The sequence below is a fragment of the Cicer arietinum genome, chromosome 4, assembly GCF_000331145.2.
Source record: "Cicer arietinum cultivar CDC Frontier isolate Library 1 chromosome 4, Cicar.CDCFrontier_v2.0, whole genome shotgun sequence".
Lineage (NCBI taxonomy): Eukaryota > Viridiplantae > Streptophyta > Magnoliopsida > Fabales > Fabaceae > Cicer > Cicer arietinum.
The window spans coordinates 5,891,662-5,916,724 of record NC_021163.2 but is presented as its reverse complement, the minus strand read 5'-3'; the positions used below and the strand labels follow the sequence as shown (position 1 = coordinate 5,916,724).

The following is a 25,063-nucleotide window of genomic DNA, read 5'->3' as shown; positions in this document are numbered from 1 at the left end:
TCCACCACGATGATTGAGAAGGTGGCTTGCTCACAACTACACACCGATTATTCTGTTCTTTCCATGAAGGGGAGGTCCTTTCCCTGCTCCTTGCTACGCACATTTCCTTTTCATGTATGGTTCTAATGTGCCCAACGTTCTGATTATACAAACCTGCAGCTCCATATAATGATCTAGGTTGCTGGTGAGCGACCAATGCCATCTCTGATTTTATTTAATCTGATTATTGATGCTCACTTTTACAAATCTTAAAACTCAATCCGGTCAGTTTGATTTTATTGTTATATTCCTAAGTATATGAATTTGATGTTTGATCAATATATATACCTCCCTTTTCTCTCCCTTTATCTTTCTTTAGTGTTATGAGAAAGAGAGAATGTAAGAGAGGACATTGAAATATGAAACTTAAGGAAATTATGTAACGCTTGGAATTATATTTTATATGCAATATGTTATTATTTTTGGTAAAGAGGGAAGGAGAGGTTATAGGTGAATGAAGGAAAAATGTCTTCCATTGCTGCAAATAAGAGTGGGAGAAGATATGCAAGTCTGAATTTAGCAAAAACTCATTGTTCTCAACTACGTTTTATTATACTGTTTATTTTGGGATTCAATCTAACAAACCTCAACAGCAGCTTTTTTGTATTGACTCAATATAGCAGCTAATAAATATAGCATGTCCAAATTATAAACAGGCATTTTGAAAAATATCTAAGAAAATCAATGGACAGAAAATACTTAATTACATTTCATAACAAATATTTTATTTATTTTACTTGAAAGTTTCCATCTTACACTTTAATCAATTCAAATAATTACACGTGTCAGTTGAGGATCAGTGCTTCTTGGTCTCTTCAATTTTTAGTACGTTTCTTGAATTTTTTGTTGTCTTCCACGTGGGACTCCTGGATGGCAGTTTAAACAGTAAAAATAATTAAGTGATTAAGCATACAAATGCAGGGTATTCTAATGCATGGTAAATGTTTACTAAGGATTTAATGTTATGCCAAGGCAAAAATAATGAAACTATTACAAACATAAAGAAAATGACATGATATAGAGAAAGATAATTTGCAATAATAGAAACTTAAAGGTGGTGGCTAGCTGCGCCTATTTGCTGAGCAGAAAAAAAGAGTATCGTCACTCACAATGCAAGACTTCCACTCGTCTCCTTGATCAGGAAGTTGACGGAATATGTGAACAAGTACAACAGCATCCAGTGCAGCATATTCTAGCTGTACATATACAACCGTGTCAGAATATTGAATGATTTGGTTTAAACGGATTGTATCAAACGGTCTGAAAAGTTTCTTCAAAAATCATATATATATATAATTACGTGAAACATTTAATCCACTATCAGGAAGTTAAATGAATTTAGAGTGTAAACTTTTTACACTTATCATATCTTATCATATAGATATTATTACATTGTGACTAGTGAGATATAGTAAGATGTCTATGTATATTTTTGTTACAGTATCTGTGCATAGTTATAAACTAAAAAAAAATTCTACTTAGTATCCCGCTTGTAATTTCAGGTGACTTGGTATGTGAAACTTCTATATATCTATCACTCTCTTCAAGAGTCATTAATTTCAGGGAATGTTACTCAACTGTTTAATGCTTAAGAATGGAGGAACAAACACAAAAGTCTGACAATAAAATATTATGAGAAATTTTAATAACCCGATAAGATCTATTCCTCACCCCACCCCAACATAAATATATCAATGAAACAATGAGTATGGATTGCAAGATGCAGCAAACTAGAAATTATACAGAAAGAAACCACAAGAGGTCCCGAAGCAAATGTTGAAATTGTATTGTCAGAGAAGTTTTATTAAGACAAAGAGCATTATGAATAACAGGAAAAAAGGGGATCAATTACTTGATTCGGAGTTAAAGGCCGTTGCTCCCAATTGCTATTTCGTCTTGTCTTGTTTAAACCAGCACCCAGTATTTTCTGATTTACCAATAAACACACAAATTTTGTCAAAATATGCTAACATGGAAAAACGAGGACTTTGATCGTCACCCATCCACAAATATCAGATCTGCAAAAAGTGAGACATGAAACATTTAGCGGATATTCATATATATAGTACCTCTGTAAGCTTGGCCAAACCGCCCCGAGGATCTTTAAAAATTTTCTGGATGTCTAGCAACCTTTTATAGTTCTTGAAACATTTCAGCTCTTCATATGAGTGAGCAAGTTGTTTTATATCACATTGGAAATTATACCCTGAAAATACATGTCATGGAGCAGCAATGGTTACTGATGATTTTTCTGACCCAAAGTATCATTCAACCACATAGGCAAGAGACTAATCTCTCACGTCATGTCAAATGGTTATTAATACCCTGAATCCATAAAAACATATTCAAGGATTAACTCAATGTTTAAGGGACTCAATGTTTATGGGATACGTGTTTGATACTTTCCTATAAGTGCCCATTGGTTATTAATTTAGACTTCAAAAGTTACTACTAAGAAACAACACCATCCCTCGCAAGTTATCAAATCCCATTGATAATTGCATTCTTATTCAGGTAAATATAGGCATCCCCCACAAGTTAGTTTGATGCATTGTTAACCAAAAGTATCTTTTGCAGGTATATTCATGAGAGTAATGAATTTAAAGTTTTCGTACCAAGTTTTAAAATTCCAGAAGACAGCAAAATTCGGGTTAGACAATTGTCTAAACTTTCAGGCACCTCTCTATGTAACTTTATCAGATCAATGATGAAAACCTTCTTTTCGGAAGCAATTTGCATGATAGAAACCTGAAACACGAAAAATTTGAGAAAAAAAGGAATTGCAGGAGAATCAAGCTCAGTTTATCATTTGAAACATGTCATAGCTTGGGAGGCTAAAACTCAAACATAAACTCTTAGTCACACAATGTAAAATAAGCAAAGAAAAAATGCATGGAAACCCAAATACTCTAAAAATGAAAAAGTATTGGTGACCGAGATGTATGCCGATAAGTGTTTGATATTTTTATGATTTGTACCAGGAAGTATCCTATTATTCTTCTTATTTTTAAAGTTTTTTTATCCCAATACTTCTTTAAGTATGGATTCCTACATAAGGATGAACTATCACCTCTCTCGCATGTTGTCACTGTTGAGGCAAAATATCAAATCAAGTGTTTTGAAAATAAACAAACCAGTTAATTAATCACTAATCATAATTTTGAACGTGTTGCTATTTAACTTATGTTTTTGAGTGATTTATTCAAAGACAGATGATCATATACATTCATACAACAATCGACGATCTCACCATGATATAAATCAAAGAACATCATGCCTTAACTGAACTAGAAGTTGATTACAAAATCATTCTGGGTAATCAAGATCATTCTGATTTATCAAGATCATACTGGGTATTTCGTTTTAAGGACAGAAGCAAAATGAATCATTATCCATAGTCTAAATCTTAAGATAAAAGAATATCAAGACTATTCAAAACAATAATCAACCCAGAATTCTAGTTGAACGTCCAAAGAAGCAAAACAGCCTCCAGATCAATAACCAAATCGATCTTCAGATTGATGAGTTGTGAGCAAGGACAACTAAGACAACAAGGATGAAAGGACACTATTGTTGCACATTTTATAGAAAGCTTAGCATGCTTCAGAGACAAAGGACTGACATTAGACAACTACTAAGTCACTCATCCATGTTTTCCATTCAACACAGAACCAAGAATGTTCTGGTTACAAAGAAGAATGTTCTGGATTGAATAACACACATGCCTATTAAAATCTCACTCTGAAGAGATGTTTCCCTCAAGATTAGTAACGGCTATAATGAGTCTTTTCTAACATTTTCCATGCCTATAAAAGGAATATCAAAGCAAGAGTTTTCAGTGCAATCATTTTATTACTCAAACAATCATACTCGAGCAAACAAAAACTTCAACTCTCTCTCTTACTATATTCAAGGATCTCTTTATTGAGTTATTGTTGACAATCAATCTCAAACAAGTGTTGAGTAGATTATGATCCAACAAACCTTTTATCATAACATCATTTGAAACTCAAGTCTATCTCTTAAGATAGATTGAGTATATTGTAAAAATTCTTTTAGTGATTAAAAGGTAACTTGTAAAAATTATTTATGGATTGAAAGGTGATTGTAAAAACCATTTCAAAGTTGAAAGGTGAATTCTGTAACTGATCAAGAAATATTGTGCGAAAGCAAGAACGTTCTTGTGTCGAGCACATAAGTAGAAAAAACTCACAAATTGTGAGGACTGGACGTAGTCCACTTTGAGGATCCATCATTGTGTGATCTTCTTATCCCTATCCTTTTTTATTTTTCACTCACTATCACACATCACTTAGAAATAATTTGCTTTATTCGTTTTTAACTTACGCAGAACGTTCTGGAGTTTTATTGTGCAACCAAGATCAATCTTGAGTGAATCTAAATTTAAAAGCAGATATTAACATTTCAAAAAGGGATCACAATTCAAACCGCACTTCCTTGTGATGGATATTGCTACTTCAATCACAACTTCGTTGGTTTTGCTTGGTGGGGAGGACGAAAAAATGGATCTAGATGGGAAAAAAAGGTCTGATTAACATATCTTGATTGTGGTATCTTGATAAGATTTTGTTATTATCAAGATAATTGTGCATTTAAGTTTATACATGTTTGCACACATGTGAGTATGTATATGTTATGCATGTGCAAGTGTGTGCATGTCTAGTGTGTGTTTGAGTGAGTACATGCATGTTTGTTAACGTATCCAGGCTATGTTGTGTCTTGGTGTTTTTTTTAAAAAATCTAGTATCGCGGTATCTTATTTGCATTGTACTCGTATTGTAATATGTATCATGGTTCTTGGATGGAGAAGCATTAATCTATTACAAAGATCATTTAAATTTACCTTGTTTGGCTTGCTGCCTTTTACATAATTAGGCTTCCATTCACAATCAACGCCTATGACTTTACTATCCACAATGTGGTTTGTTGCATCAAGCAAACCTTCAACTTCATCAACCCATATAATGTCTTCAACCATCAGTTCCTCGAGATGTAAATAACGTCCTTGCGGGATGCTTGTTTCAAGCACTACAGAACATAATAGTACGGTGTTCGTCATCTGAGAATGAAGTTACAGATAACAGACACACTACATAACAAATAAGTTGACAAACCAAATGGTAGCAACGTCAATGCATGCAAGCTGGTAACAAAACAAATGCACTAATAAACAGGAGTAAATCCTACAAGGTGTGGGAACAAAAAAGGAAAATGACCGAAAGAAACATAACTTCTGAGGCAAAAGATGAATAAGCAACCAACAATCTAAATGAAACAAAATATGTGTTCGATAGACTGCAATGTTTTCTTCTTTTATGAATTTATGTTGGTCACAAGAAACGGCCTTACCTTTAATATCCAAAAATCTGTCTAGGGAGTACCGTTCACACAGTTCATCAACCTTTTCCATGTAACCCGCTTCCATTGCCAAATAAACCTTGAATGTATGAAAGTATAAGATCAAAGCATACATATTTTAAAATTTTACCCTTGCTATCATGGGTAAGAATCTGACAAGAAAATATTAATAATTATTGCTCGGAAAAATCAATGAAAACCATTTAACTTAATTGTACTCAACATTAGTTTTCATATTACCTGGTCATTATATTATTTATTTGGTAAAATACGTCTCGCGGTCCTTTAAGTTACACGAAAATAACAGATTAGTTCTTTATCTTTTTTTTGTAACAAGTTAGTCATTTAACTTTCTTTTGCTGTCAAGTTCATCTTTTATGTTTGTAATATTTGCATCGATGATCCTAATTTCAAACCAACAAAATTGTAACTCCAAACTCTCTCAATTTTTTCAATAAACTTGTTTAATTCTTAAGGGTTTTGATTGCAGTAATCTTAAGAACATAAACCCTCAATTAATTTTTAGAAAAAATAATTAAACAAAAAAGAATTCGAGTGAGATACATATTAAGGTTCCTGAAATTAAACGTGAAACTCTCTTAATCCAAATCATGAAATCACATGAAAATTTATTATATTGTTCTTTATATGATCGATAACAAAACTCATAATAAAATTTTAAAAATCTCTAACTACAAATGATTGAAATGAGGTTATGACTAAAAATAGTTCAACATTACAACGTTTACAAACATAAATGACTAACTTGTTAAAAAAAAGGTAAATGATCAATATGATACTTTCGTGTAACTTAAAGGACTTCAAAATGTAATCTGATATCTCACAAAAACACACAACTTCAACACGGTATCAAAGTAGATTCTTCAAGTGACCTGTCCAACACTGTTGTGTTGCTTTTGTTGTCAAGTTCCCAATAGTATGGGAAATTGGGATTGTACAACCTAATATTTGTATTCAGCTTTTTTGGTATATCTGCCTTAAGCAATTCAAATTGTACCAAGCGCATAGATGTAAAGTTAGAGGTAAGATGTTGATAAGAAATAACTCATTTCCTAGGATGCGCTGGAATATGACACAGCCCATATTACCTTATTGAATATGAAAAATACTAACATGTGAATGAAATGTTTGTTTTGGTTCTGATATTGAATAAATAAACAAACAAAAAGCTCAAAGTTTAACACAGATTACATTTTGGTTAAGACATATTTGAAGGTTGTACAACAACGATGCTAAAAATACCATGCAACTAGAAGGGAATAAAAAACAAGTTGTCTAAGTGTCACTTAAAAACAGCAAAATCAACATAATAAAGAAATCAAAATGCAAGACTGTATACAAACTGTTAAGGACATAGTTCAAAAAATAAAGTTTTTCTACTTAACAGTCTCCAATGTATGCACCTATGCGACACAGAGGGTGCACATTATAATGCAATCATTACCAAAAAAAAAAAAGTACCAACCAAATATTCCATAAGCTGTCTATCATTGTTTGTTCTAGCCTCAGCAACATCCCAGCATCCCTTTTCTGCTAAGCTCTTTAGTGAGCTGCAAAATCAATGAGGTAATATTGAAATAAGAATTCTAATAAGGAAAAAGGGGAGGTCGAGTCGATTTAAGATGCTACGAACAAAATCAAACAGAACTAGGAAAAAATGAGAGAGAAAATCTCCCCCGTGTTAAAAGTACAAGTCAATCACCTTTCTTTACACCTCTTGTATACATCTGGGAAATCTTGTTTTAGATTATTTTTCTTTATAATCTCATAGGCATCCTTTAGCATGTTTCTCTTCACGAACTCCTCGACAAGGATGGACAACATAGGCTGCCCCATAAATGTTGCCCACTTCTCGGCAGCTTTGAATTGATTACTCTTTATCATATCAAGGAGAAAAGATTGACCATATTGGCCAATAGAGAAATGCTCAATTAAAGTGACAGCTGTTGTGTATAACCGGGATTTCACCAATTCAAAAGTATACTGCTCAATTAATTCTTTTGCCATGCCACAACTTAAACAAACGTTTTCCTTATTCTGACACAGGGCTTTCTCGACATTTGTTAGTTTTACATCAAAAGTCTCCAGTATTTTCATGACTATCATTTCATCATGCTTGATGTGACCCCTAATAATATCAATGAGAAGATAGGCAGCTGAGTTTTTCACATCCAAGGAGTCTTCTGAAGTGGTTGATGTTGATCTTTTTAGGAAGCGGCGAAAAGAAGATATAATCAAATGAGTAAATCCTTGACTTTGATTTTCATATAAGGGAGACACATACAGGCACTGAACAATAAAAGTAGCTGGTCCAGGTTTTGGATCATTTTGGAGAACGAGACATAGTTGCTCCTGAAGAGCTCTGAATTTCACTGTTGCCTTACATTTGCCTATGCAAGGACATTAAAATAGAAACAACATGGAAAAAGTAAGAAATAGGATGTATTTTGATGACGTAGAAGTACCACATGAAATCTGATGAACAACCCTCAATTTCAATTGCAACAACAAACTTGCTACCTTATTATTGATTGCTTATAAAGAAGTTTGATGTTTTCATTGAAAAAATAGTTTACTGAACTTTATCAAGGACTCCTTTATTAGAGCTGGAAATAAATTAAATTCTAAAGAATTTTCAGTTACAGGATTTTCAAATAATCATTTGCCTGCTGTTTTGCAGATCAATATCACTTTCAGCAAGTTTTTGGACCCTAAGAAGTGATAATCAATTCTAAAATCCCTCTTCTAACCAAAATAAAACAGCAGAAAAGAGGGTGATGACAAATTAAAGAGTGATAATAATTGTTTTAATATTAAAGGGTAATAATAATAACTGTTTCAATCTTCCATCAACATAACTTTCACAGGGCAATAGTAAGAGTGAGATTTTGGAAAAATAGGTAACTTGAATGACAATAATTTCTGGGGACACAAGATTAACACTGCAACTATCTAAGCTTTCAAAGGAAGAAAAGTTGTAGCAATGATCAAACAATCATTGAATGTAAAGGCATTTAATCCAGAACTAGTATTGGGTGTTGGAGGTTCAACACGTCGACTGTGAAAATAGGGAAACACAAACTACAAGTGTCCAGACAATAAACACGATGTCGGAGTGGATAATGTTGACTTCAAGAAAAGTAAACTTTCATAATAATTTAGTTGAGACATTTCAGCAAACAATTAGTACTCAACATCTTATCTTATTGCAGACAACAAATATTAGCATTACAAGGGGGGAAATCATGAACATAAATACGACAGGAGAGACATGCGATAAATCGTAAAAAGCATGAGTGCATAAGGTCCATCTTTTGCAACCATTGTCCTCTTTGTTGTCTACCTCTGTTATATTCTCCTCCAAAACCATCTCTAGAAGAAGGGGGAAAAAACTGTAATCGGAGTAGCAATGTTTTGAATATTAGTTTGAAGTGATAAGTTACAATTCAGCACATCATGGTTCTTAATTCCATAAATTAATAATGATCAACCTAACTCTAAAGTTCAAAGTTTTCTAAACTAATGGATCGTGATAAACCGTGTAAGACACAAACAGAACACAAATACAATAGTGAACAGTTGATTTTTGATGATTAACATTAATTAAAATTTTGAAATTCAGTTGTTCTAGTAGCTATAGAGAACAGTTTCATTCACTTAAAAAATTAAAATTAACAATATCTTTTTTTAGTACAATATTCCTAACTTTCTACACTGTTTGATTGATGGCTGAATAAATAAATTCATAGTATATATGTTTAAGTGGTTTTGACTTTTGAAATAGAGTGAGAGACGTTATTTTTTGCCTTTTGGAAGATAGATTTAGAAAAAAGCTAAAAATCCAAAGATAAATAAATAAAGAAAAGACGTACAATTCATCAGTTACTTTTCCCTTTTATCTTTTTTGAATATGACAAGCAAAATAGACAGCGCAAAGGAAACAGAGACTTGCGTTTGATCAGAATAAGAATGGGAGAAGAAAATAAACAGAAACTTACTTCGAAATCCAGATTTCTGAAGCAATTCGGAGTGAAAAATTTGTGAAGTGTAGGGTTTATGTATCTCTCTAGTGTAAATATAAATTTCTGCTTCAACTACTTTGCGTGATTATTGACAACAAGGTAGCACACGTAATAACAATAAAATAAAAATAATCTTAATAAAGATATATGTCATTGTCTTAGTAAAAAAAAATATATATATTATATGTCATTGTCGGCGTGAAAAACTAACGATAAGAATTTGTAATTAATTAAAAAGAAAAAACAAAAATATGCATAAAAAGATATGTGAAAAAAAAAAACAAATTTTTATCAGCGTTGTGTGAAAATTTCAGCTGATTCCGCATGATCCAAAGAGATCTTTTCTGCAAATGACAAGGGTAGATTTGAGAGAGAGGGCTTAGGACTTTGAAAGTGGCGGCCATGTGATGAGGGGGCGACACGTGGGCAGGTATATACCGTTGTCATGCGGGTCAACAGTAATACCTTTTGGATCTATATTGCCAGTCTTATCCATCCAGACTATTGTTTGGTTTTTCTTTTATCACTATTTCCTCTTTTGTTTCGGATCAGTTAACCTTCCTAAAATGAGGTTAAATAAGATTTTTTGTTTTTAACTCTAAAATGTCTTTGCGGCGTTGCGCCATCGTTACGACTATTGTTGGCTACAATTCTGAATTATGATTCTTACAATTGTCAACTATTACCTTGAAGACTTGAATTTCTCCTAGCCACCATTTTGACTCACACTAACTACCATAGTCCACTAACTTTCGCCTTGTCGACTAACTTTCATATCAGCTCACTGCATCCTCCATCACCTATTATCAATCGAATGTACCTTTATGCATGTTTTGGACTTAATAGGCTAATATATTACACATGCAATTGAATTGGGGAAATGTATTTTTGAGCCTAAATGCCCTTCAACGACACATGTTATCCACATATATACAAAATGGTTATATGACCTTTTTTAACTTGGACAATTATTTTTATAGTCTTTTGGATTGATATTAAACATTGCCATGAACCTAATTACCCAAGTCAATTCAGACTTGGTAGCCACATTCAATCCAATCCATAGTCAATTCGATTTCATCCGATTTTATATTGGTTATTAGTCAATTTTACACCGATTGATAGAAATATACTAATTAAACTCTTTTAAAGAAATTTAACGGTCTCATTTATCAAACTATTACACTAAAAATTTGAGTTCATTTTAGATTTCCTTCTTTATTAATGAGAACTTTGACATTATTATCATTCTTACACTCCAAACCTATTTAGTTTTGGTAGTAATGTTTAACCTTAAGTTGACAACTGATTGATCCATCAATTGATTTTCCATCAATTATCAATCAATTTTGCAAGTGTTGATTTTACATAACTAAGTGTGATGGAGCTAATACTCAAATCTTTTTGCATCAATCGAAAGACCAATACATATCCGAACCAACCATTTATTAGTGTAAACATGTGTCAATAATTATTTTTTTTCAAACTAAAAAATACAAATTGAAAATCAACTCATAATTAAAACCTGTTTGATTTTCTAAAATTGCAAACAAAAAAAAAAAAAAACTCAAACTATTGACTGACCGGAGGATCTTTAGCTCGCATTGAATTGATATTTTTACAAATCTATTTTAGTTGATTCATAAAATTCATCGTGAAGTTGTGACTATTGTTTGTTTATTTTTTAGAAATGAAATAGTTGTTCCATAATTGACACAAATAAAAATAAACCATAAAAAGAATAGTATCCATGATATAAAATAAAACAATAGTCCTACAATAAACTAGAACTCCAAAATAATACAAGTTATTAACATAATTTACTAGTGCCCTCTCTAGACCATGCAACATAACTCGCAAGATATCTCATGAACTTCGCCATTTCGATTTATAATCTTTATGGCACTCTATAAAAGTTGTGATGCTTTAGCATCTCGTGCTGAAGATGAACTAGTTTTTGTAGAAGATGATGGAATATTTGGGTCAGTAGCTAGAGCATCAGGCATGATCCGAGGATGCGAAACACGCGTAAGTACCATGCATAATAGCTATTTGAGACTTTACCATGAAACGCCGCTAGAGACGAGGCACTTTGAAGGGTTGTTTTACATGCTCTCGAGGTATTATGTCACTCATAGTCTATATTGGTTGGCATTGGTGTTCCAATTATTGTTTGATCTTGTGGATTTGGAACAAGAGTCCATACCTCATTTTTCTCAAATTGAAGAAGTTCTTCTTTCATTGCATCAATCCAAGATTGATCAATTATTGCTTCTTTTATGGATTTTGGCTCTACTTGAGATATCATTGCCATGTTGCTGTTTGCATCATCTCTAAATGACATTCTTGTTCTAATGCCATCAGCTGTATCACCAATGATTTGATTTGGAGGATGATCACTTATTAGTTTCCAGCTTCTAGGAGGATTTGGAAAAGGAGATTGTTCATCAATCTTGTTTTCCTGAAGATCGATCTGCTGTGTTTGCCCAGATTGATCTTCTTCCTCTTCATCTTTCTTTTTTAAATCGAGATCATCAAATTCATCAAATAAAACGTGTATACTGATTTCAACAGTTTTGTTTCTTAAATTAAACACGCGACATCCCTTAGATTCAGTTGAATATCCTAGGAATATAGCTTTGTCCGATTTTGCATCAAATTTTCCCAAGTTATCTTTGTTGTTTAAGATGTAACAATAACAACCAAAAATGTGAAAGTATGAAATATTTGGTTTTCTATTTTTCCAAATTTCATAAGGTGTTTTATTTATTATTTTTCTGATTGAAACACGATTTAAAATGTAGCATGAGGTATTAACCGCTTCAGCCCAAAAATACTTTTCCACATTTGATTCTTCCAAGATTGTTCTTGCCATCTCTTGTAATGTTCTATTTTTTCTTTCAACAACTCCATTTTGTTGTGGAGTTCTTGCACAAGATAAATTATGAGAGATGCCAAGTTCATCAAAAAAGTTTTTGAAGGATGCATTAATGAATTCACCACCATGATCACTTCTTACATTGATAATTTTGGATTCTTTCTCATTTTGAACCTTTTTACAAAAAATTTTGAAGGAATCAAAAGCATCATCTTTTTGTTTTAAAAACAACACCCATGTATATCTAGAATAATCATCAACAATGACAAATCCATATTTCATACCTCCCAAACTAGTGGTTTTGATGGGACCAAAAAGATCAATGTGAAGTAATTCAAGAGGTTTTTTAGTTGATATAAATCCTTTTGAATGAAAGCTGGTTTTTACTTGTTTTCCTCTTGCACAAGCTTCACAAATCTTATCTTTTTCAAAACTTATTTTAGGAAGTCCTCTAACAAGATCTAAATCTGAAAGTTTTGAAATTGTTTTCATACTCAAATGTCCAGTTCTCTTATGCCATATCCATTTGTCTTTATTTATGGACATGAGGCAAGATTCAACTAGTAATTCTTCAATGTATAAAATATAAAGATTTTTCTTTCTGGATGCAGAAAATATGATTTCTCCAGAATTTGCCATTCTCACTTCACATATGTTTGGTTTAAAAACAACTTCAAAGCCATTGTCACAGAGTTGACTAATGCTGAGAAGATTATGTTTTAATCCTTCAACATATTGAACATCATTGATTTTGGCAGAATTTATTTTACCTATGGTTCCTTTTCCTTTGATTTTAGCTTGATCATTGTTTCCAAATGTTACGGACCCTCCATCTTTTTTGATAAATGACATGAAACAGTTCTTGTCACCCGTCATATGCCTTGAACAACCACTGTCCAAGAACCATGGCCTTTTCTTGACATCTTGAGATCCATCCTGCATAATGTGTTATATCATTCTTAGGTACCCACTTGATTTTGGGTCCTGAGGAGTCAGCTTTAAAATCTGGTTTCTTACTGTTAAGTAATTTCTCAGAATGATCATTTTTAGAATGAGAAGAATCTTTGGTGTTTTTTGAAACGGGTTTAAAAAACTGGGCATTAGTTGTTTCTGATAAGCCTCCAGATTGATCTAAAGATCGTTCTTGCTTTTTCAGTTTTTCAGAAAAATCTGTTTTTACTGTCAAATGTTCTTCCCTTTTGAAGATTCTCCTATTCTTGTTTTTGCTATCCCTTTTTTTAAAATAACATGCAAATTCTAAATGTCCAATTTTGTCACAATATGAGCATTTGATTTTGCATTTTCCTTCTTTCTGTTCAGGAATAAAAAAGGTTTCATACATTTTGGTTTTTTGAGTTTTATCAAAACCAAGCCCGGCTTTATCAAATATCCCAACTTGGGATCCCATGATTTTCTGAAATGTCTCAGTAGCATAAATAAAATTTTTTAAATCATTCTTAAGAGTTTCAACTTCAGCCTTGAGAAGATCATTCTTGGTTTGAAATGAAGATTGATCTTGGCTTGCTGTTTTTTCAGTTTTCAGATTTCTAAGTTGTGAGTCCTTCAGATTTTGAATGATTTCTTTAAGTTTATCATTCATAACCTGAATTTTCTCTTTCTCTTCTTTTTCTTTGTAAAACTTTTCTTTAAAAGAACTACATTTTTGAATGAGAAAGTTTGAATCATTTAACAAATTATCAAATTCAATTTCCATTTGCTTGCATATAAGACATGGTTCAGAATTTACCTCTGTTTCTTCAATATCTGCCATTAAACACAGATTGGCTTCTTCAGGTTCATCTGTTTCTGATTCATCAGATTCATCCCAGGTTGCCATCATTGACTTCTTTTTGAAAGGAAATTTCTTTGGCACCTTTTTGTTTAATGGACATTCAGTTTTGTAATGTCCTTGTTTGTTGCAGCCAAAACAAATGATTTTGCTTTTATCTATTTCAGTTTTGAATTCCTTTTTATCTAGAAATCCCTTTTTGATTTGATCCCTTCTTATCAACATTCTTTGTATCTTTCTTGTAAGACGAACTATCTCTTTATCAACATCTTCTTGTTCGATTTCTTCTGAGTCCTCATCTGTTTGTACTGGTGTACTTTCTTGAGATGCTTTCAAAGCTATTGTTTTGACCTTTTTGATTGGTTTGTCTTCTTGTAGCAGCACTTCATGTGCTCGTAATGTTCCAATTAGTTCCTCCAGTCCGAGTACGTCAAGATTCTTGGCCTGACTTATGGCTGTCACCATTGGTCTCCATATTATTGGAAGACATCTCATGATCTTTCTGACTCTGTCTTGTACTGAGTATGCTTTCCCTAAAGAGCGCATTTCATTTACAATGGTTGTGAATCTTGAGTACATCTCATCAATGGTTTCTCCTTCATTCATTTCAAAGAGTTCAAACTTTCTTATGCCTATATCAATCCTTGTTTCTTTTACATGGCTTGTTCCTTCGTGATGAGTTTGTAATGTGTCCCATACTTCTTTAGCAGTTTTGCATTCATCAACTCTTTCGCATTCTTCTCTGCTCAAAGCGCACGATAAGAATAAATGAGCTTTAGAGTTTAGGAGTACCTTAGATTTTTCTTCTGTTGTCCAATCTGCTTCTTTCTTTTCAGCAGAGGTTGAATCATTTTGGTCGACTCTTGGTACGAAATCTCCATCTGTAATGATGCGCCACATTCCTGTATCTTGAGATTTCAGAAACAACTGCATTTTTCTTTTCCAGAAATAGTAGTCTATGCCACCAAAGTAAGGTGGTCTATATGATGACCCTCCTTCAGCAATGTACATATCTTTTGACATTTTTCTAGATCTTTTCTCTAACACTTGTTAGGTGTTGAACTTTTGAGACCGAGCTCTGATGCCAATTGAAGGTAAAAAAAATAAGATCTCAATCCAAGATTGATCTTGGCAGTGATGAAGATCGATCTTGGTTTTGTTGAAACAACAATATCAATTTTATCAATATAAAATATGATTGTAAAGCATAAAATAAATAGAGATAGAGATAGAAAGAGAGATCACACAAGGATATATCCTGGTTCACCCAACCCGGGTTACGTCCAGTCCTCACAACCGTGAGATTTTTCACTAAATGTTCAAACCAAGATCGTTCTTGGTTTTCATGGATCAATCTTGATCTTTACACAATTCCTACCCTTCTACCTAGAAAGGATTTCTTCAATTCTACCTTACTGTTTTGGAAAGGCTTTAACAAGTTACCTTTCAAAACATGAAAGGATTTTTACAATTTACTCAAGATTTGACAAAACAACCTTGAGTTACAAAGTGATGGATTTGAGACTATTTAGAATCTTGATATTTACTCAACTCTTGTTTGAGAAATATATTCTGTAAATAGACCTCAGTTGTAAATGATTACAACACAAAGATTAAAACAAAACAACAAACTATAAGAAAGATTTTGAGACACTTGAGTATGATTGAAAATATTGATCTTTTGCTTGGTGTTGATTGTTGTGTTTTGTTCTTCAACTTGCAGCTGCATTTATAGACTCCAAGAAGGCTTATGACAGCTCATGTGACTGTTGGAAAGGGACCAGCTGTCATAAAAGAGTTGTTGGATAAATTCTGCCAAAAGCAAGATTGATGAGCTGCATCAGAAGATCGATCCAAGATTGATCTTCTGGTTTGTGATGAACTGGCCTTGAACTCTGTGATTTGTGTCAGTATGTCAGCCTTGAGTACTGCTTTTCTGTTACTTGTGCAGGCTTTAGAATAGTTCAAATCCAATAGTTTCTTTGCTACTTGTAGTCTTGTACTTGCATTTGCTTTTCAAGAAGAATGATCTTTGTGATATGCCTTTATTGAAGCATGCCTTTGATTCTTCAAATTCTGGAATATATATGACTTGGATGGATCTTTTGTTGATTATGTGAGAGTATAGGATGAAAATTATTTCCAGGATTGATGTTTGTTTTCCAGAACTGCTATAAGATCAATCTGCGTTTTCCAGAACTGCTATAAGATCAATCTGCGTTTTCCAGAACTGCTATAAGATCAATCTGCGTTTTCCAGAACTGCTATAAGATCAATCTGCGTTTTCCAGAACTGCTATAAGATCAATCTGCGTTTTCCAGAACTGCTATAAGATCAATCTGCGTTTTCCAGAACTGCTATAAGATCAATCTGCGTTTTCCAGAACTGCTATAAGATCAATCTGCGTTTTCCAGAACTGCTATAAGATCAATCTGCGTTTTCCAGAACTGCTATAAGATCAATCTGCGTTTTCCAGAACTGCTATAAGATCAATCTGCGTTTTCCAGAACTGCTATAAGATCAATCTGCGTTTTCTGAGATTGCTTTCTTTGATTCCTATCTTGTTTTAACACACTCAAATGCACATGTTAAACATTAAAACATTTAGAATCATGATTAATAATCTTTAATTAATCTATTGTTTTATTATCATCAAAACGTTTATTTGAGATTTTGTCTTAACATGTTACACGTAAGGCATTGAATATGACCAAATTGCGGAAGACATTTATCTAGAAGATATGGACTGAAACTTTGCCCCAACGAACGTAATCAGAGTATATCATTGTTGGTTCTAAAGGATGACTAAATCAATCATCATCTTATGGTGTAAACACTACATCCTTAAGCAAAATGACATCAAAACTTTGTTTATATGTCATCAATCCACCTTCGACAACATGTTTGCTAGTCCACATATGGACTTTGCGAGTATGTTTAGGAACTATTCAACAGTTCCCTAGTTTACATATTTTATGAAAGTGTTCGAAAATTCAGCACTACACAAAAAATAAAGGACAAATTAGTAAATAAAAAATGCAACTTATAAATAAATTAATAACTTAATACGAGTCATGTGTCTATACCAAGGTCATATATCCTATAACGCCCCAAATCTGTGAACAGACTAACATATTTCACGTCGACCTGAGTGAAAATAGTGCTTTCAACTAAGTGTAAAAGATACGTTATTGCAACACACTCAAACTAGTTAGTTCGGATTATACTTTTGTATAAATCGTGCAACAATCACAATAACATTAGTATTAATATTATTTATTGGTGCACTAAAGAACCTACCACAGGTGGAATGTGCAAAAGGTGACATCATCTAGTGTGATTGTCATCTCCCCAAATGACGTGTGAAATGAGTTGGTTTATGCCACCTTTTTACAAAGACGGAGACAACGTCAACCTTTGTCAAATAAGTTGAAGACAAGTGCACCAATACAAATTCTTGAATCCAATGCTCTACAATATCTGATATCTCCAAACTTCTTCAATTTAAGACCGTGCATGATCACTTTCAACAAACAAAACATAACTGTAGTATCTCAATTTTGTCCGACTAATTAAAAATAATTCCAAAAAACTATAAACCTTTGATTTCTCCATCGCACCGTGAGATACGTAGGAACAAGATCACACTCTTGTCAAGCACATTAATAATTTTTTTTTCTTTTTTTTTCTTAAGCACACATTTATTTCAAAATCATATTAAAAAACAATCGACATTCATATTTAATAATAAAGAGAAATAAATATATTTAAGTTAATATTAATTTTGCACAATTAATTATAGGTAATCATATTTTAATGGATGTTGTATTGTGCTAATACATTCCATGCGCATGATCGAATCCCGAACTAAAAATTTAATTTCAAATATCATTTTTATTTTTAAAAGTTTCCAAATAATTTTCTTATTTTAAATAAATTTTGGTGGCAACTCAATTAGATTCGAGGAACACTCGAAATTTTAGACCGCGACAATAACAATAAAATAATGTACTAAATTTCATAACAAATATATACTAAATATAACATACATATTCTTAATTTAAAAAACTCAATTAATTAAAATATATCTATCATTCATATATCATCCGAGACACATGGTATTCATATTGTGTCAACACCGATGTAACCAATAATCCTCTAAGGAATCCGCACTATTGGACTTGCTCTTCGGCCGCTTATTCCTCGGCTTCCTCGTCCTTCCCCGTTGCTCATAGTCCATTTGTTCATGTTGGTCAATCTGCTCAGACACTTGAACATAATCATCAAGTTTCTGAGACTTGAGATTACACCTACGACGATGTTGATGAGGTGGACGGTCAATCTCATACATTTGTCAATGAGATGATATGGGTGGAACTTATTCGCCTCTGTCCCTTACATTGCGAGCAATAGTAAGAATAATTTATCCATTCACGCAACTCATTCTAGTCAATTACATAAAATAAATATATCAATAATTTGTATGCAAAAAAAAAAATAATAATACACATTTAAAAAATTTCAAGATTTTCATCATTTTTCTAGAAAAATTATCTTTTCAAAACTTTTAATATTGATGAAAGTTTCGAAGATTTTATGAATATGTTTTGGAAGATTCAAATTGCTTGAAACCTTAAAAAATTATCGAATCTTCTATTTCAGAAATTTCAAAATAAATAAAAATTTCGAATGTACTTTGAAAAATTGAAAAATTACATTTTGAAGGTTTGAAATTAATCAAAAAGTTCGAAAAATTTATTTATTTGTACTTCGGAAGTTTCAACATACTGATTTTTTTTTTAAATTTTGAAAGTTTAGAATATATGAGTGAAAAAGTGTATATTTATTTTTTCAAGTTTATATATAATAAAGATAAAAATATATTTTTATTTGTATTGGAGGGCGGGAGATATAAATAGGAGGTGTGATGTAGATTTTTCATTTTGTAGTCCACCAAGCTTTTAGCCTTGCCCGTGAAAGCCCACTTCCTAATTGGGCCATCTCAACGTAGACGGAGTAGTTCGTCTTAATAGCTAACGCTATTTACCTATTATTCATCACAAATAGTCAAATAGTTATTTATGGTGGATAGGACAAACAATAACACAAAAATGCAAATTAGTGGATATGGAGAAGAGAGAGACTTCACAAGAGGAAGGAGATAAAGTGATATGGGAAAGGAAAAATGATACATAGAACACAAGGAAGACCAAAAAAGTAATGAGGGAGGAAGGGGAAAGTGTGTCCTTGTGGTTGTCATAGTGAGAGAGGAAAAAGAAAGTGGGTGGGGTGAGGAGAGGAAAATTTAACGGTAAGAAAGATAAATATAAAATTGTGGGGGTAAGAATATTTTGGGCTAAGTTGGAGTGTTTGCTTAATCGGGTCAGCTACAGTGAGTCCAATGGGAGTGCTAGCAGTATCGTAAAGAGTCACCAGTTTTCACCACCTGGAAAATTCAAACTAGTTGCATTTCCGTAATTACGATACGATCGAGGTCTATTTCTGTCTCAGAAAGAGGTTCCACCCTGATAGGCCAATATATAAATATTTTCCTTTCATCTTAAAAATAAAATTTAAAATAGAAAACATTAGAAAAAGAAATTCTCTTGGTGTGTCTATTTATATAAATAAATTCCGAAACTCAAACCCTACCGTTAGGTTCATTCATTCATTTCTCAATCAACAATCAATAGAGCAGTGAGTGAAGTGTCAAGTGCACCGCACTCAAAGTTCTCATCTCCGTCGATTTCCTCTTAAACGATGTCGTATCGTCCAAGCGCCAACTCTAGGACCGATGTCCGTCGCAATCGATACAAGGTGGCTGTCGATGCCGAAGAAGGTCGCCGCCGGCGAGAGGACACCATGGTTGAGATCCGTAAGAATCGTCGTGAAGAGAGTTTGTTGAAAAAGAGGCGTGAGGGCCTTCAACCTCAGCAGATTCCTTCCTCTCTTCACTCTGTCGTTGTAGAGAAAAAGGTTATTTTTCATTTTTATTAAATAATTTTTTTATGATTTCTAAATTAATTTTTCTCTGTATTAATCCTATTCTGATTGTTTAATTTGAATTTCAATTGTGAAGTAGTACTTAATTGGTTGTTATTTTTTAGATTTGTGAGAACCTAGGTCAGGTTGATTTTTATTTCCTTCTGAATTGTAGTTGCGTTTCTCTGTTGTTGTAGTTGGAACATTTACCATCCATGGTTGCTGGTGTTTGGAGTGATGATAATAGCTTGCAGCTTGAGGCAACAACTCAGTTTCGAAAGCTGCTTTCTATTGGTTAGTAATTGGTCTTTGTATATTATTTACTGTTTAGTATTTTTAATTTTTAATTAATAAGTTAGCTAATCTTTTGTTGATTTGGATTTTCGTGTTTCAGAACGTACTCCACCGATTGAGGAGGTTATACAGACTGGTGTAGTGTCTCGTTTTGTGGAATTTTTGATGAGGGAAGACTTTCCGCAGTTGCAGGTTTGTTGTATACTTGGTTTTTATTTGTGTGTTTTAATTAGTAATTGATGTTTTTGTTGTCCATCGAATATGGCCTTAACATCATGTATTGTGTGTTGCAGTTTGAGGCAGCTTGGGCTTTGACAAATATTGCTTCTGGAACTTCTGAAAACACAAAGGTGGTAATTGAACATGGAGCTGTCCCAATTTTTGTTAAGCTCCTTGCTTCTCCTAGTGATGATGTCCGTGAACAGGTATATTTTACATATCTCAACATACCTTCGTCTACCTGTTTGTAAAGTTTATGCATTTAAGTGTTGGGGTCCTAACATTTTTGTGTTAACCAAATGAAATAAAAGGGATAGCTCTTGACTACAAAACTTGTTTTTGTTGATTTTTAGGTTTGGATGTTTTTTTTAATACATTGGTAGGTGCATTATGTTTCCCTTGAGTGGTTTTATTTATTACTGTGTAGCAGATATCAGAAGAACAAAAACAAAACCTTGTAGTTGCAATGTACCATGATATCTCTTCTTCAAAACTAAACATTTCTCCTTTATGTATTTTGGCGTGCAGGCTGTGTGGGCATTAGGAAATGTTGCTGGGGATTCTCCCAGATGTCGCGATCTTGTTCTCGGTCACGGGGCTTTGGTTCCTCTTTTGGCACAACTGAATGAACATGCCAAGCTTTCTATGCTGAGAAATGCTACCTGGACACTTTCGAACTTCTGCAGGGGGAAGCCACAGCCTCCTTTTGATCAGGTATAAAAATATGCACTGCTTATTCTTTATTAATCGAATAACTGAGTCCTGGCAAATTTTTTTCTAAGTGTTACTTTTATTTATCGTAGTATACTCCACTGTTAAGGTAACACACTACTTGAGTGGTAGTCGTTGTTTAAATTTACTTTCTGTAACATCCAGATGAAATAGAAAGGTGATTATATTACTTAGTTTTTTTTTTCCGTATTGAATCAAGAGCACGTTTACCTACCCTAGAGATTAATGTGCTATGATCTAAACGGAATACTTTGGTAGAGTTGGTCATCTGATCTGATGAACAACGTTGTTCAGCTATTTCTTTTTTATTTTCCTTTAAGTGAAATCTTTCATGCATTTCTATCATGAAATTTCGAAGTTTGCATTTGCAGCAGCCACTAGTACAATCAAATCTTATCTATTGTCCGTGTATGTGAGAGCCTGGGGGATTATCCATTGGCTCAATAGTTAATTTTTCCAGTAACTATTTTACTGTATGTGTTGTGTTAAGCTGCAATTTTTTCTATGCTGCGGACCTTACATTTTTCCCTTTTTTATACAGGTTAAACCTGCACTTCCTGCTCTTACTGGTCTTATTCATTCAAATGATGAAGAAGTCTTGACTGATGCCTGCTGGGCACTTTCATATCTTTCTGATGGTACAAATGATAAAATTCAAGCTGTCATTGAAGCTGGTGTTTGTCCTCGACTAGTTGAGCTTCTACTGTGAGTATCCCACATCTTATGCAAGAATACACATGTCACTATTTTTCTGTTCAATTCTAAATGTTTTATTCATATTCAGGCACCCATCTCCTTCAGTGCTAATTCCTGCTCTTCGTACTGTTGGAAATATTGTTACTGGAGATGATATGCAAACTCAGGTATTTGACTCAAGGAGCACCTCTTGTGGTTATTTTGTTATGCACAACTAGTTACTATGCTTTTCTATGTTAGGGATACACGTTTTTTATTTTATTTTAAATTATGCGCATGAAGTTACTTTGCCTTTCTATAATAGGGATAAAGAAAATACTGTTAGCAGGGGTTATAAGGTGGATGAGTTGGTTTGAAGGGAGGGACATAAGGGTTGGAATGATAAGGAGCTCATGGTTTTAACTCCCACCAACATAGGACACTAACTACTAAGAACATTTGCTGTTAAAAACAATAAATATTGATATCGTGGCTTATTATTTGCAACGTTCTCTTGTATTTTACTTTTGTTTTAAACATCAACAATCCTTCAAGTATTATGAACTTATAATGTATTCATTTTTATTTTCACTATTAAAATCATTTGCTTGTTGATCGTATTGTTACCCTCTGTCGATGTTATTTATCTGTCTATTTTTGCCCATCTGTTATGTTATAATATTCATTTTTTTGTTTTTACTTATTAGATTACTAAGGTTTTTTTTAACGTTGTTACACCTCTCACTTTCTTGCACACACCCATATAAATGGTATTGCTTAGTATGCCAAACCTTTCTTTGGGCTTGGATTGGAGCTATTGAATTACCGAGTTTTCACTGTATTATTATGAGACAATCAGCTATATTTTTTTGAATATGTAAGACTCCTCTGTTAAGTAGTACCTCGAAAGTATCTGCTAAGACCTCCTTATCATTTATACAACAGAAATGATGTGGTTCAGTGTTGAAGCATACTTTTCATGTTTTATATTATTTGTTTGTTTTAACCTGATGCTTTGCCCCATAGGTTATCATCAATCATCAGGCTCTTCCTTGCCTATTCAATCTGTTGACCAATAATTATAAAAAAAGCATCAAGAAGGAAGCTTGTTGGACCATATCAAACATCACAGCCGGGAATAAACAGCAGATTCAGGTACAGTTGAATTGTATAATATCAGAATTTAATATTGTTTTCGGAATTCTGATTGCAGTGATTATTTCTTCAATTTCTCATAATTAACAGGCTGTTATTGAGGCCAATATATTTGGTCCTTTGGTGAACCTGCTCCAAAATGCTGAGTTTGATATTAAGAAAGAGGCTGCCTGGGCTATCTCAAATGCTACATCTGGTGGATCTCATGACCAAATCAAGTATGGGGAGAGACATTTTTAATATCCCCGTGTAGCGTTATTGCAGTGTTATAATTTATTTATTTTTCTTTCAAGATATGAATTATTATTCTCCATGGTTGACAGGTATCTAGTAAGTCAAGGGTGTATTAAGCCCTTGTGTGATCTTCTTATCTGCCCTGATCCTAGGATTGTGACAGTTTGTCTGGAAGGCCTTGAAAACATCTTAAAGGTTGGAGAAGCTGATAAAAATATAGGCAATACTGGTGACGTGAATCTATATGCCCAAATGATCGATGATGCTGAGGGATTGGAGAAAATTGAGAATCTCCAGAGTCATGACAACACTGAGATTTATGAAAAGGCTGTAAAGATTCTTGAGACATACTGGTTGGAGGAAGATGATGAGACTATGCCTCCAGGGGATGCTGCTCAATCAGGATTCAACTTTGGAAGTGCTGAGGTTCCTTCCGTGCCTTCCGGTGGATTCAACTTCACTCAGTAGATGCTCATGCTTTACTGGGGTCATGTCTTATATCTAAGCCTTTTCTGGTTCGTCTTCAAATTTCTAGCTGGAATTATGTTATCTTGTAATTTGCATGTTTGTCTTTTCTTTATCTGTTTAAACTTCATTAAGAATCTTGTTCACTGCAGGAGTTTTGGCTGTTCTATCATTAAAGTCCTCCAGTGTGACGGGATGAAGCTGGGGTCGAGTCAATGTGTTTTTTTCTTTAGGTCCAACATTGGTAAATAGAGCGTTGCTGGACTGGCTTGGGCTTTTGCAATGCCTGGTTTTTCATATCTCATGGGGACAGATGTGTGGTGGTGGCTTGATTTTTTTGCCACCGTAGAGAATTCTAGACTTCTCTCTGTGAAGTGATAATTGCATAAAATGAATGTTCAGTATTTTTTCTTTGTTATATTATATGTTAGTTTGGAGTCGTTAAGTTTTAGTTTACAAATATGGGTCTTTTTGGCAAAATGCCAGATGCTCGTTGGAGTTTTTACCCGTCCGTACCTTTTATTTTTTTTGTCGATGAAGTTTACAGTAGAGTTCAGTTATTCATTATGTTATCCAAATCTTGTGGCCCTATTTATGTTGATGGAGTTTGTTTTGCAATTTGCAATGTCTTAAAACTGGAATTAGTGTGGTGCAATCGTTTTGTATTATATATAGTTTCAAGGCTTTTGGTTCTCGATCCTTTGCACCTATTTAACGTTCTCATGAAAATCCTTGTTTTACGTATGCATTGAGCATTTTATTATTCCTAACTTTGAACTTGAACGAATCATCGCAAATGTAGAAAAAAGCCCGGGACATCCAAATTTGAGAAGCTTTCTGTTCTTGTGTTAAATGATCTTAACTTTATTCATTTGTATTTGTGACTTATATTTGTTAAACTTTATTTAATTTATAATGCAATTTTTTTTTGTCGTACGTTAGTAATTGAATCCCTTCACCTTATAATGAGTTATGCACATGATCTTTCCCTTTTTTGACGTACGTTATGGTAAAGATGAATAAATCAATTATTTGCTCTTTTATTTACACATTTTTTTTCAATACTTTAAATGATTAAGTGACTCACTCCTTATTGGACAAAGATTGATATTTATCTATAATTGGTCTTCTTTAAAAGGAAATGTATAGAATTAGTCTCATATAATTTAGTTGTTTAGG

General features: G+C 33.2%; 2 protein-coding genes and 1 pseudogene across 2 annotated transcripts; 1 reads left to right on the top strand and 2 right to left on the bottom strand.

Annotated features, from left to right (window-relative positions):
- Positions 1-724: 724 nt before the first annotated feature.
- LOC101514562 (uncharacterized) lies at positions 725-9,867 on the bottom strand. The gene is made up of 11 exons (XM_004495616.4): positions 9,438-9,867; positions 8,677-8,831; positions 7,142-7,844; positions 6,905-6,989; positions 5,410-5,497; positions 4,904-5,088; positions 2,655-2,787; positions 2,109-2,245; positions 1,892-1,966; positions 1,149-1,235; positions 725-905 (listed from the first exon to the last, which is right to left on the bottom strand). The coding sequence occupies exons 2-11, from the start codon at positions 8,807-8,809 to the stop codon at positions 855-857; spliced, it is 1,677 nt and encodes a 558-aa protein (XP_004495673.1). The 5' UTR covers positions 8,810-8,831; positions 9,438-9,867; the 3' UTR covers positions 725-854.
- A 1,501-nt stretch (positions 9,868-11,368) lies between these two features.
- LOC105851872 (uncharacterized) lies at positions 11,369-16,016 on the bottom strand (annotated as a pseudogene).
- Positions 16,017-19,746: 3,730 nt separating this feature from the next.
- On the top strand, positions 19,747-24,578 carry LOC101514886 (importin subunit alpha-2-like). Its single transcript, XM_004495617.4, has 11 exons — positions 19,747-20,104; positions 20,308-20,404; positions 20,505-20,596; positions 20,698-20,829; positions 21,152-21,337; positions 21,897-22,060; positions 22,140-22,218; positions 23,057-23,185; positions 23,276-23,403; positions 23,509-23,934; positions 24,037-24,578. Exons 1-10 carry the CDS (start codon positions 19,889-19,891, stop codon positions 23,885-23,887), a joined length of 1,602 nt encoding a protein of 533 aa, XP_004495674.1. The 5' UTR covers positions 19,747-19,888; the 3' UTR covers positions 23,888-23,934; positions 24,037-24,578.
- The last annotated feature ends 485 nt before the right edge of the window (positions 24,579-25,063 follow it).

What these genes read in the sequence shown, in the direction of transcription:
- LOC101514562 (XM_004495616.4), bottom strand. Translation starts at nt 8,809, where the DNA reads ATGGTTTTGGAGGAGAATATAACAGAGGTAGACAACAAAGAGGACAAT. An exon ending in CAGATTTTTGGATATTAAAG is followed by an intron (nt 5,089 to 5,409) that starts GTAAGGCCGTTT and finishes TATGTTCTGTAG; the next exon opens with TGCTTGAAACAAGCATCCCG. An exon ending in GGCCTTTAACTCCGAATCAA is followed by an intron (nt 1,236 to 1,891) that starts GTAATTGATCCC and finishes GTATATGTACAG; the next exon opens with CTAGAATATGCTGCACTGGA.
- LOC101514886 (XM_004495617.4), top strand. Translation starts at nt 19,889, where the DNA reads ATGTCGTATCGTCCAAGCGCCAACTCTAGGACCGATGTCCGTCGCAAT. An exon ending in CACAGCCTCCTTTTGATCAG is followed by an intron (nt 21,338 to 21,896) that starts GTATAAAAATAT and finishes TTTTTTATACAG; the next exon opens with GTTAAACCTGCACTTCCTGC. An exon ending in GGAATAAACAGCAGATTCAG is followed by an intron (nt 23,186 to 23,275) that starts GTACAGTTGAAT and finishes CATAATTAACAG; the next exon opens with GCTGTTATTGAGGCCAATAT.